The sequence below is a fragment of the Typopeltis vanoorti genome, chromosome 6 (assembly GCF_054136105.1).
Source record: "Typopeltis vanoorti isolate ZY-2024b chromosome 6, IOZ_Tvanoo_1.0, whole genome shotgun sequence".
In the NCBI taxonomy this organism is placed as follows: domain Eukaryota; kingdom Metazoa; phylum Arthropoda; class Arachnida; order Uropygi; family Thelyphonidae; genus Typopeltis; species Typopeltis vanoorti.
The window spans coordinates 143,401,256-143,415,000 of NC_143554.1; the positions used below are offsets into that span (position 1 = coordinate 143,401,256).

General features: G+C 37.2%; 1 protein-coding gene across 3 annotated transcripts in view; it reads left to right on the forward strand.

The window, feature by feature from the left end:
• Window positions 1–2,391: 2,391 nt before the first annotated feature.
• The window catches only part of LOC150106005 (uncharacterized), a 42,087-nt gene continuing 30,733 nt past the window's right edge, over window positions 2,392–13,745 (forward strand). For 2 of the 3 annotated variants that reach the window (XM_090394455.1, XM_090394456.1), the window contains exons 1-5: window positions 2,392–2,613; window positions 10,112–10,150; window positions 10,530–10,571; window positions 12,568–12,618; window positions 13,462–13,503. In XM_090394455.1, the coding sequence (XP_090250581.1) occupies window positions 2,476–2,613; window positions 10,112–10,150; window positions 10,530–10,571; window positions 12,568–12,618; window positions 13,462–13,503 (312 nt within the window). In that variant the 5' untranslated portion in view covers window positions 2,392–2,475. The remainder of the gene's footprint in view (window positions 2,614–10,111; window positions 10,151–10,529; window positions 10,572–12,567; window positions 12,619–13,461; window positions 13,504–13,745) is intronic. The other variant, XM_090394457.1, reaches the window with a different exon arrangement.

Consider the following 13,745-nt stretch of genomic DNA (forward strand, 5'->3'; position numbering starts at 1 on the left):
TTAAACTCATCAAGACTCCTGAATCAATAAAAGTCTCTATATTTAGAAAGCCAACACACACAGACAGATATTTGCATGCTTCCTCACATCACCATCCAGCGCAAAAGTTGGGTATTATATCAACTCTTGCGAATCGTGCAAGATCTGTACTGTCAGATGAAGAAGAACTAAAAAAAGAACTACAACATCTTAAATGGACCTTTAAAAACAATGGCTACTCTTTAAAAAGTATTAATGAACAATTAACCCACCGTTAACGCAGCAACGTAGAGACACAGGACGACTCCAAAGGTCATATCTCTTTGCCATATATCAGCACACTATCCAAAAAACTGAGTAGAATCTGAAAACATTTAACATACAAACGTGTTTCTCGCCACTTCCTAAAATAAGATCACGTTTCAGCAACCACAAACAATCTCACAACCTTATGCAGTTCCCAGGTGTTTACAAAATCACATGTGAGTGCGGAAAACCTTACTATGGCACAAACGGAGAAATCTATCCTCCTACGTCTCGAGGAACACCAGAGAGACATTGCTTACAAGACAACCAGAGCTACTGCCCTCTAAGGCGATGTCCTGTTTTCAATTAACACGAACAACGAAAGCCGCCAACATGAAGTAAATTGGGCAACAACTTCAAACCTACACAATTTGCGACGATGAGGTAGAACGCCGCATTGTCGAGTAAAAAGAAATCACCTTGGACCCACTTCATATGAACAATAATCTCAGCTATAATTTGCCTGACTCTTTCAGCTATCAGATACGAGATCGCGTGGTTCCACACACGCACAAGTGGACAACAATAGAACTTTAACACGGACTATAGCTCAAGTTCATAATAACTGTAATTTACAGTCGAATATAATAGTTTTATAATTGTATAGCTTTAGAACGTCTCAATGTTTTCAGTGTCTTTTAATAACTTTCTATGTTCTTAACGCCTGATGAAGTCGATCCCGACGAAACATGTTGCGTTCCAAATAAATCTCAATTTGTTATAATTATCGGTTTTTTAGTCAGTTTATATAAAAATGAACATATCCCAACGCCGAGTTAATATTAGTAGTCATAATATTAGTAGTCATATATATATATATATATATATATACTGTATATATATATATATATATATAATTATGTAATTAATTTTTTAACTTGGGCATACTATATATTAGGGTTACCAAGTATTTTTTAAGCTTGATTATTTAACTCCTAATCCCCCAAGTATGCAAACAATTAAGTTTGCGCCTGAAACATAGTTCAAGTCTAAAGATGGTACAACACCAGGGCAACTCATTGCAAAGGTGGGTAAAGCTATGATCACTATTCCTAGTATTTTCCCATAATTTAAAGCACATCTCACTAAAATATGTATACTGCAATACTTTATGGGTGGGGTCACTACCCAGACCGGTTTCAACCTTTTTTGAGGTCTCCTCAGTGAGTAGCTAGACCATAAATACCGAGGTTTAATAATACAGAGCCTTATCAACTTTAGAAACCTCAAGAAAGGTTGAAAGGTTAGAAACCTCAAGAGACCTCAAGAAAGGTTGAAACCGGTCTGGATAGTGACCCCACCCATAATGTATTGCAGTATACATCTTTTAGTGAGATGTGATTTACATTATGGAAAAATACTAAGAATAGTGATCAGAGCTTTACCCACCTTTACAATGAGTTGCCCTGGTGTTGTACCATCTTTAGACTCGAACTATGTTTCCCCCCCCCCCACCCCCCCCCCCCCCCACCCCCCCCCCCCCCCACCCCCCCCCCCCCCCACCCCCCCCCCCCCCCACCCCCCCCCCCCCCCACCCCCCCCCCCCCCCACCCCCCCCCCCCCCCACCCCCCCCCCCCCCCACCCCCCCCCCCCCCCACCCCCCCCCCCCCCCACCCCCCCCCCCCCCCACCCCCCCCCCCCCCCACCCCCCCCCCCCCCCACCCCCCCCCCCCCCCACCCCCCCCCCCCCCCACCCCCCCCCCCCCCCACCCCCCCCCCCCCCCACCCCCCCCCCCCCCCACCCCCCCCCCCCCCCACCCCCCCCCCCCCCCACCCCCCCCCCCCCCCACCCCCCCCCCCCCCCACCCCCCCCCCCCCCCACCCCCCCCCCCCCCCACCCCCCCCCCCCCCCACCCCCCCCCCCCCCCACCCCCCCCCCCCCCCACCCCCCCCCCCCCCCACCCCCCCCCCCCCCCACCCCCCCCCCCCCCCACCCCCCCCACAACCCTGACACAAAGAAAGAGAGGAGTCCGGGTTCTGAATATATATGATTTTCATGCAAAACACCAAAAGAGGCAGTTGTTCAGTTGTCAGAGTACTAGTTTTAACATGCATACTCTTAATGTATTATTTACATTAAAATGTTTTTGTCTCATCCACAGGCCCACGTTGAATGCTGCTCCTATCTTACAGCTGATTGTCCTCTGAAATGCAATTCAAAGGTATGTCGAAAAGACTTACTGGACCATATGCTAAACAAATGTCCTGTTACAATGATGAAAGGTGATCATTACAACAACTTACTGGACCATTGGTTAAACAAATGGCCTGTTACAATGATGAAAGATGTTCGTTACAGCACACAACCTCACAAGAAAACTCGAAATGTAAGTAAATTATAATGAGATATCATGTGCATTGTAGTTCTTTCCAGCATTGGCGATTGTATCAAATCGATATATGGCCTATCTCTCTCTCTCTCTCTCTAACAAAATCACCCACCTTATCGCAGTGAAAACTATTTACAGGTGTACCACGAACTCTGGCATACTTGGGGAATATTAATGCCACAAAAGCATATGTTCCCTAGTTGGAGGATATGCGAACTAGGCCTCTAGGTGGCAGATGTCTTTAATTCTCAGTCACCATCTTGCTTATTGGAGGCCTGAAGCGGCTACCTTCCTTTGGAATTTCAGAGCAAGTGCGACAGTTTCTCTTACCTTCTCTCTTCTCACATGAAATGAGGGTGACCCACCTCAAAGATAAGTTAATTACCCTGTAAAGGACCCGGATTACCCTCCACTTCGAAGAATCATTAGTGAAATCATGTTCATCTTGCCGGCTGCTGGGTAGTACACGGCATCTGGCGATGAATCAGGAAGATTCTCGAACAAGAAATATTCTTGTTTCAGTCTTTTACCTAAAGTAAGCGAAGAAACATTTGCACGTGAAGTATCTTTACGAAGTGTCCTTCTATATAGAGACTATCGACTTCACGTCATTTGCTTGAGTTATCCAATAATGTACAGCATTCTTCAACGAAGGAAGAATGCATATTAAATATGTTATGCAGTCCATGCAGCATAGTAGCAATATTCACAACTGAAAGGATTATGCTGTTCATGGGATACCAAACAACTGATATCACAGCCTTTACAGAAGTAGACTGCTCGTGAAGATATCTTTACGAGTAGTCTACTTATTTTTCTTTTTCTTTTCTTTTTTTTGTGTTGGGCCCATATACAGGGGTTTGGCTGGACTAAGTACAGTAGGTTAGCACCAGTGGTGGGATTCAAATAATTTAAGAACCGCTTCGCTGCCCTAATGACCGTTTTAAGTATAAAAAAAGGATATACCGAAAAAGAGTTTATTTCATACAGTTTATACTTAAATAAGAACAATAAGAGAGGTACACAAAACTAGATTACGTTATAAGAAAGAGTTTTAAAATATTAATGAAAAGATATTAAATAATACCTGACAAAAAAAACAATAAAACTGTTATTTAAGATATTTCCATATTGCTTCTTGTTTAGCGTCCTCATTTGCAATTTTCTTGTTTTTCAAATTCAACTAGTTCAACAAAAATTGTTGGTGATGTAACTGAATCCTCAACTTTTAAGAAAAGTATAATAACTGGTTTGTAGGATATCGTTGAAGCTTCGTCAGGAATCAAACACATTCACAACATAATCAAACAAAGTTGAAACAAATGACAGAATGTCACCCCCTGGCTGTTTGGCACTTTTTCTCTTTACGTTATTTGTTTGTTTACTGAAGTAACAAACGCGAAGGAATAAAAATGTAGTATTTCATCAAAGGTATTACGAGTTTTATGAAATAAATAAATAAATATTACAAGCATAGTTCTGTCTAATTTTTTTCACCTATGGATGAAATGAACATTACCAGGGGCGCTTAGAATACGCTGTTGCACAGATGAAAATTAAAAAAGAGTAAGGAATGCAAATTTGTGATTTCCACATTGGGCGGCTGCCAAGGCGCCCACCTTAAGAGAACCCTGATTACAGGTGCCATTTTAAAAACTGGTTCGCTGAACTCAACAAAAAATTGGGTATCGATTAGGCTGAACCGGTGCGAACCGGCTGAATCCCACCACTGGTTAGCACCGTATATATGGGTGGTGGGTATGGATGGACCAATCTCCCCCAGAAATACGTCTGGGAGGGGGAAGACTGTTCCCCAGTACTGCAGTAGCAGGGATGAATGAGGCGGAAAAGAAACTTGTTCTGTGGGTTTTGAGGTGTTCAGTGACAGGATGTTGGGCGACAGCTGTACGTGTTCCAATGGGCTTAGTACAGGGCAGAGGAATTATTGATGCTGTTTCAGATGAACATTTCCCATGGAAATATTTGTAGAATATACAAGTCGCAGAGACCAAGCGTCTATGTGAAAGTGGGGGGGTAGTGAGTTGGTGAGGGATGGGTCATATATTAGTCTTATTGCTCTCCTCTGTATTGAGTCAAGCATTTTGAGGGAGCGTTTTGGAGCCCCACTCCAATTTTCTGCCAGGAAATCGCATTAAAATCATAAGCGTGTTAATCTCAAGCTGAGTACTTTATTTTTTGGTGAGTTACATACAATATGTAATGTTTTTGTATGTTAAAAAATATTTTTATAGTAATGGCCACTTAGAGCGCTTTTGAGTTATACGCGTTTGTTACTAGGGATAAACTCACCCACTGTAAACTGCCAAGGTAACAGTTGAACAAGACTGAAGATACATTCGGCATCGATCAGCACATGAGACTCAACCTTCGCGATCTTCTGCATAAGGGCTCCAATCTCTTCAATAGTCAATTAATTGATGTGGAAATATATTTAAATAAGGAGCAATTGGTCCAATTAATATATGACGTCCAACCGAATGGCTGGGAAAGTTCTGTCGAAGATTCTGATTGTGATGAATCCGTTAAAGAATTCAGTTTAAAGAAATTAGCAGAAGGATTCGGCTTGGCAAGAAAGTTATTTTGTGGATAATGGTCTCTCAATGGAGCCCTGCGGAAAATTCACGAGACAATTAGATATTTGTTTAGCTCCGTATTATGAACTTAATAAAGATTTGCAACGTAGTGCTAAGCAAGGTCTTATTACTGACCTCTTGATAATTAAACCAGCCGAAGTATGCAATGAGAATTATACTAATGATGTCCAAGAGATTTCAAGTGATGACGACGTCCGGCCTCTCGTAAATAAAGAACATCCACAAAATGTTCGTTTTGAAGAGAGTTTATTTTGCCTAAAATATTTATGTATTATGTGCAATAAATTTTACGTACAATTTATATATTTTGTTTTATAATTTTATACTATGTATTTGTTTCATAGTTTATATGTTTTCTTAACGTACATGAATTACCTGAATTAAATAAAAAAAAATTTGTTGGATATGTCATTGATTATATAGTCTTAAAGGAAAAAAAAAACGATTTCGAAACCTAACCGTACCTTTTCTATGTGAACCGAGTCTCGCATAACGCGATTTATATAGCGCGGCATTTTTGTGGAACATAACATCCGCATTATACGAGGGTTACCTGTATATTATGTCCGAAAGAGAAGGTGTATCGTAAGTCATGGGTACGTAGTGAAGTGGTGTGAGTTTTAATGCCTTATGGCCTAGTCTAGAAGATATTTCGTGGCGAAGATACTTTTCTTTTCTTGAGTATTTGATTGGGTCTGGAGATCCTCTGTACCTGCTGTAGCTGCCTGCTTGGCAAATTATAATCCCCTGGCCCACCTTCTAACTTTTGTAATTGGATCACCAGATTCCTTTCTGGTGATCGCTCAATTTTCTGTTAGATTGTTTGCTTTTCTTTCTTTTTGAGTTCAGTAGTACATCAGGGTTCTATGTTATCACCTGTTATTATCCTCCTGTAATATGTAGTAAGTGTTCTTCTCTAAATGACTTCAAATCCTATTCATAGATTGCTGATGGAGTATAAGTCATTCCCCTTCCTCATTTGACAAAGTTTGTAGTGAGAAATCACCAGAATTCTGAAGATCTTCCAGAACTGATGTCCTAACCTATGATTTTCTTGCTAATAAAAATCGGGTTAAGGTAACAGTGTAAATTTCAATGCAGCCAAAACAGAGATACTCACTGTATCTTTAAATATAGTTACTCTTTTTGGACTGACATACGCCTTCAGTCTTTTCTAGGACAACCGTCTCTGCTTATTATCAGAGGATGTGTAAATTTTGAAATTTTCCATAATTTGAAATGGTTTCAAATCAATGAATTCTCTTCTTTAACGACGAAATGTAATATCTAATTTTTATCGATGGTTGTCAGGATGGCAAAATGACCTAAAACAGTTTCCTGGTATGGAATATCAACATTTCTCTTGAAAAAATTGTATGCAAATGTTCGAATCTATCTATCTTTATTTTCTCGAGTCCTGGGAAAAGCAGCTCCAGACTCGAATGGATTCTGCTGTGGAAATTTTCAGCGATTATTCTGTTTAATGCTTTATGTTCGCGCGACACACCTTCACACTGCAGCCGACACACTAACGTGTCGCGACACACAGTTTGGAAAGCTCTGCTCTAGATTGTAGAGGGTTCTCAAGGAGCATTCGACAGTAGAACAGGGTGTTGTACCAATCCGAACAATATGCCAAAGAAGCAATCCCTGCACCACACGTAATCAGCATCACATTCATATTGATTCTTAGTCATCGCTTAAACTGCCTTCGGACAAAAGAGACTGCTTGGCCTAAGGGTTTTGATTGGAATCGTTAAAGAAGGAAAAAACAATTCCTTAACGGCACCATTCCAATTGTGCCCTAAGGGCACAATTGGAATGGTGCCGTTAAAAGGGATTCACGGGCGTTGTATCATCATACACTAAATAAATAAATACTTCTTGAGTATGAATAGATTTTGGTTTTAGGATCGAAGGTTCATTTAATTCAACAGTAAATTATAATCTTTATGACTTTAAAAACAGAAAGAAAAAAAATAAAACGCAGAACCTACATATGCAGGTAGAGATCTGATTAGTCATTATATGATATTACGTGAATGTAATTTTTGTCCATATGAATCAATTGTTAACTGTTTCTGTCGTATGGAAGCAATATTGTGGAAATCAAAGCTTTCGACTATTAGAAATCGGATATTTTTTCTTTCTGTATTTTATCACAAGCGATACTCTGGGATAACTGTAGCCAAGGTGATTATTGGCAGGACCGTCCGTTTTGTATAATGGTCATGAAAGACGAAGAATTCAAAATCGTAATCAATTATGCATTTTTCTAGAAAGCCATGATAAACATTCTTTTTTCCCTGATCAAGTATGTTATACACCAGGATGATTTTTGTGGCAAATTGAACAGCAAGATTTCTCTCTTTTTAAAGCCTTAAGTAAAAATTTGACCTGTGTTTTTATTGACTGATAATTTTTTTAATATTAACAAGATTTCAGAAAATGAGTGAAAAGACGTATATTATAAACATTGAGAATTAAACTAGTGTACGGTGAAAGCGAGTATATTGAGTTTTTTTATAACACTGCTGCTATTTAAAAGCTACACCTTGTAAAATACTAATTAAAATAGTCCATATTATCGATAACTGTTCACTTATCAGAGTATCTTTCAACTTCAGAAATTTTAACAATTTCACGATTTTTGATGTAATATTAAATATATTATTTTTAAGTAGAGGCTTATGTAGATTTGTAGCAACGTTTCTGGTTCCATATTGCCAGATTACTACTTCTGGCCGTCAAGCAATAACAGTCTTCGAAGGAAGATCGTTAAAATTTCGAATGTAGTTGCCAAGTTGAGGAACTTGGACTTTCCCTCGGCTTTTCTTTTAGATAATTTCCAAGGGTAACTGATCTGTGTAGTTTTTTCTTTTTTTTTTCGGAAATTCCAATTTTTAATCCACAAATCATAAAATAGATTGTGGAACACATGCAATGGGATCACGACGAGAAGATAATTGTTTACCCTATTTTCTCCTTAAAATTTATAAAATCAACTGTACCCATGAACTCCATTGCTTGTAAGGATTAAGTGAGGAAAGCGGTTCCCGGTTCCTTTTACTCTTTGAAGAATCACAGGCATTAGAGAACATTTTTAAATGTTTATGTGGCTTATCCTTCATAAAAATTTGGAAACGTTTCATGGAATAGAAAGTAGTAGAGTAGACGAGTTAAATGCTTTTTCTGTTAAATTATTTTTGTTTATTATTTATTCATTTTTACATAATCTGGATATTCATTGCAATTGTTTAGGTAGTACAGCTTCACGAGCAAAGGACGTTGAGGAAAGGTTAGTGCCATTACATGTGGACGGTATTAACAACCAAAATGAAGAAAAAACTCCGTGTCCAATTTTATAAACCCTCCCAGCACCTGCAAAGTTTGCGTGATATGCGAAATCCAAGCATTTGGCGTTTACAACGCACTCTGGTAGTGAATTTCTGAACTACTTCTTTTTTCTCAGATATCGCTTAAGCATGACACACAAAGTATTCTTGGATCACTTAATGGCGCTCCACAAGGTGGTAAACAGGGATAGTTTAATTTTCATAAATTCTGTATTTCAACCCTCACCTCCCTTACATATATGATTTACCTTATTTGAATTCACTATTTTTGTTTTGTTGTTTTGCCGTATTGCGTATGAGGTTTTTATAAACGTGCCACGTTGAAATGTTTTATTGCCTTCAATTATTGTTTATGTTGCCACCTGGCGGAGTAAAGGAAGATTTATTTTGCTTTTTAATAAAAACTATTTCAAAATGATTATACGAATGATTGCAAGATACACATTGTCTTTCATATTATCCCGATAGATGAAAAGTCATGAGGAATTAGATCAGAACAGGACATGAAATGAAATACTAGAGCAGTAACTATTCAAATTCTGGAATTCTTATGTTTGCTAACATGATTTGATATCACTCGCTAAGAGCAAAGCAACCTATTGGTTTTTGATATGAATCGAATTGGCCAATAATATGTCTGTAATGGTCTAACATTTCACACATTTTGACCGACGACAAGTGTGGAGTCCACTGTACCCTGAATTGCTGTTCTGTTTCCCATATTTGACAGCTATTAATGTTCGCGTTCCCTTTCAATTGGAAATGATTCTTATCCACAGAATGATATTACGTAGTCAATGGTTCTATATCCAATTATTCAAGGAACAGAAATCAATGCCAATCTTGTCTGCTAATGTGTCAGATAGAAACCGTTACATGTGTTTGCTTTTGTATGGAATATCAAAACTTTTTTTCACTAATTTGTTAACATTTGTTGCAAACAAGTGAAGTGAAAACAGTGTCACTCTGTTTATATGTTTCTTAAGGATTCTGAGTGGTGTTGACAAGCAAAATTGTATCCACAGTTTTCGAGAGTCACCGGAGTATAAAGGGCGTGAAAAGTGACCAGTATCTGATGGTATCTCATGGTCACTATGTTGTACAGGAATATAATTGATTAGCAGACCTTCCCTCCACACTCTCGACAACCAACGTAACTTAATAAAGGTTATTTGTGCCATGTGTTAAAAATGCTGAATCGCTATGGATGGAAATGCATTCTATGTAGGGTGAAGGTGTCTCTGTTTTCCGTTTTCATCAGATTGAATATATCTAGCAAACAGTTCAGCGAGTGCTTTCGACGACCTTGTCTCAACTACAAAATATGATACTATTGTATTGCAGCACGTGTATACACACACACACACACACACACACACATACATATATATATATATATAGTTGTTTGAAAATTTCTCCCAGTACTGTATATGGGAATTGTGTGTGTGTGTGTGTGTGTGTGTGTGTGTGGTTTTTGCAGATTTTCTTAAACAACTAAATCGTACTATTATTTGTTTTTCATAGGAAATCAAAGAGTACAACATTTCTCTTCAGAAACTTCAGGTAAGCCTCATTCCTCGTTAAAGTTTCTGAGCACTGACTTCTTTCTAGTAGATGCCCAGTTATTATTAAATTTTCGTGCTATTAATTCTCCTACAAAAATTGTAATTTTTATCAAATAATCTGACCGATAAGTCCAACAATATACGGGCTAATCAGTAATTCACAATCAGTAAAATGTTTAGTTGAATTTGTTTTCTTAAAAGAAAAAAATAAATAAAAAAATAAAAAACTAATTACCGGTGAATAAAATAAAATAATTATGCATTAGAGAATTAAGAATCATTTTATTACTTGAACAATTTTACATCTTTCTTAACAATAAAAATTTCATCAACACTATATTTATATAAAAATAAGAGAAATCTTATATTATTTCCAGGAAGTCACACGTGAGAACAATACACTCCAAAGACAATTTGAGGTGAGTTCGTATTTATTCTTTTTCTTAAAAATTCATGTGTGCTGTGGTCATTCTCAGAAGTATAAAAGATAGGGAAACAGTTTAATGTTATATGGCTATTTACCGTTTTCAATAAACTGGCAATTTAAATATGGAAATTTTACGAGAGAATGAATGGCATATGGAAATCACTAATCTCAATAATTACATCTCATTTCAAGCACATATACATAAAAAAATGCAAAATTCCCGATCGAATAAACCGTTTAATCATTGATCCGTTATGCTGAACGATGAGTGGAAAGATTTACCAGCATAGGAAGGATATGAGAGTCAGATATAACATCTGATTATTTCTGAAACATCTCTGTACGTTCTATTGAAGATTACCAAGTGAACATTTGACCTGAGTGGACTCCATACTCAAAACGGAACGATGTTAACCCAAGTTGTGGGGGAAGCCGAAAATACGACTGACAAGAGTCAACGTTCCTTCAGACCGTTGGTTTCTTCATCTTTCTGGAGATCCTATAGAAGCATTTGTTATAAATGCGAGTGTCTGGGAGCAGCCTCGTAAGTGCTTCTGTGATCCATCAAATGCACGTCATCAGTATATGGGAGTTGATGTTACTTACATTGCCAAAATTGCGAATCAACCGAAATCCGTCTAGAGAGCAGCGCGTCCTGGTACATGCTATTCTAGTCTGATTAATGTGCTTTGTGCGTGTGCTTGTCTAATGTATACTCTCCCAACAGTGAAATTTGGAGGATGACATAATGATGTACGCCTAAATGGCATGGATTAAATATGTTAGTTTGATATACTGGACAACTGTGTGTGTGTGTGTGTTCTTTCTCTATTAAAGGAGATTTTCCTAAAACAATTAATTCTTATTTTTATTATTATTTTTTTCATTGGAAATCATAGAGCACAACAGTTCTCTTTAGAAACAACTTGAGGTAAGCTTCAGGTAAATTTATATATATATGTGTTTTTTTTTTTTTTTTTCTTTTCAGTTATCTGTGGCCAACAGTATGGAAATAGGATTGCTACAAAAAGGAATAACAGTAATTTCTTTACTTTGATATTAGTTTTATGAATTATCCCTATTTAGGTTTCTATTGAGTAAAGTTTGCATTCGATGGACGGTTGCTTCCCGAAACATTGGTTAAGAAACCGTTAACTGTGGCTAACATATATATCCCAGTGATTTATATTAAAAGTAATCTTCTTAGACTCGTTTTCAGTAAATGGTGGGAAAAACTATTCTGTGTTTTAGCGACTGCTTCAATCTCTGCCATTATGTTTTTATTTATATGAATTTGACAATAAAGTAAATTATGGTGAGTACCTTTTTAATTCTGTCGATATGAACGATGTCTTTTAGTTCAGACACTTGAGTTTGAATCCCATGCAGGACGCAAAGAACCTTAATGAGGAATTTTTTTTATTTTTTACTTGTTATCTTCACTTGAATGGAAGTGACAATGTTTTTCTTTAAACGTAGAACTGTTTATACCCCAAGAACCCCCAAAGCTGATAGATAGATAGAGATAATGCACTGGCCACATAGCCTTATCTGTGTAGCCAGTTTATTATCGGCTATTTGTTCAGCCAATATAATTTTTTTTGGGGAGGAGGGACAATATTTTAAATGATGAAAGTATCTTATTGAAGTTGACCTGATTAATGTGCTATGCGCGTGTACTTGTCTAATGTATGCTCCCCAACAGCGAAATTTGGAGGATGATATAATGATGTAAGCCTAAATAGCATGGATTAAACTGTTAGTTTGAACACTGTTAGTTTGATATACTGGACAACTGTGTGTGTGTGTGTGTGTGTGTGTGTGTGTTCTTTCTCTATTAAAGGAGATTTTCCTAAAACAATTAATTCTTATTTTTATTATTATTTTTTTCATTGGAAATCAAAGAGCACAACAGTTCTCTTCAGAAACAACTTGAGGTAAGCTTCAGGTAAATTTTTATATATATTTTGTTTCTTTTTTCTTTTCAGATATCTGTAGCCAACACTATGGAAATAGGATTGCTACAAAAAGGAATAACAGTAATTTCTTTACTTTGATATTACTTTTATGAATTATCCCTATTTAGGTTTCTATTGAGTAAAGTTTGCATTCGATGGACGGTTGCTTCCCTAAACATTGGTTAAGAAACCGTTAACTGTGGCTAACATATATATCCCAGTGATTTATATTAAAAGTAATCTTCTTAGACTCGTTTTCAGTAAATGGTGGGAAAAACTATTCTGTGTTTTAGCGACTGCTTCAATCTCTGCCATTATGTTTTTATTTATATGAATTTGACAATAAAGTAAATTATGGTGAGTACCTTTTTAATTCTGTCGATATGAACGATGTCTTTTAGTTCAGACACTTGAGTTTGAATCCCATGCAGGACGCAAAGAACCTTAATGAGGAATTTTTTTTATTTTTTACTTGTTATCTTCACTTGAATGGAAGTGACAATGTTTTTCTTTAAACGTAGAACTGTTTATACCCCAAGAACCCCCAAAGCTGATAGATAGATAGAGATAATGCACTGGCCACATAGCCTTATCTGTGTAGCCAGTTTATTATCGGCTATTTGTTCAGCCAATATAATTTTTTTTGGGGAGGAGGGACAATATTTTAAATGATGAAAGTATCTTATTGAAGTTGACCTGATTAATGTGCTATGCGCGTGTACTTGTCTAATGTATGCTCCCCAACAGCGAAATTTGGAGGATGATATAATGATGTAAGCCTAAATAGCATGGATTAAACTGTTAGTTTGAACACTGTCAGTTTGATATACTGGACAACTGTGTGTGAGTATGTGTGTTTTTTCTCTATTAAAGGAGATTTTCCTAAAACAATGAATTCTTATTTTTATTATTATTTTTTCATAGGAAATCAAAGAGTACAACAGTTCTCTTCAGGAACAACTTGAGGTATGTTTCATGTAAATTTTTTTATAATTATATTTTCTTTTTTTCTTTTTAGATATCTGTGGCCAACAATATGGAAGTAGGATTACTACAAAAGGAAATAACAGTGATTTCTTTACTTTGATATTACTTTTATGATTTATCCCTATTTAGTTATCTATTGAGTAAGGTTTGCGTCCGATGGGCGGTTGCTTTCCTAAACATTGGTTAAGAAACCGTTAACTGTGGCCAACATATATATCCCA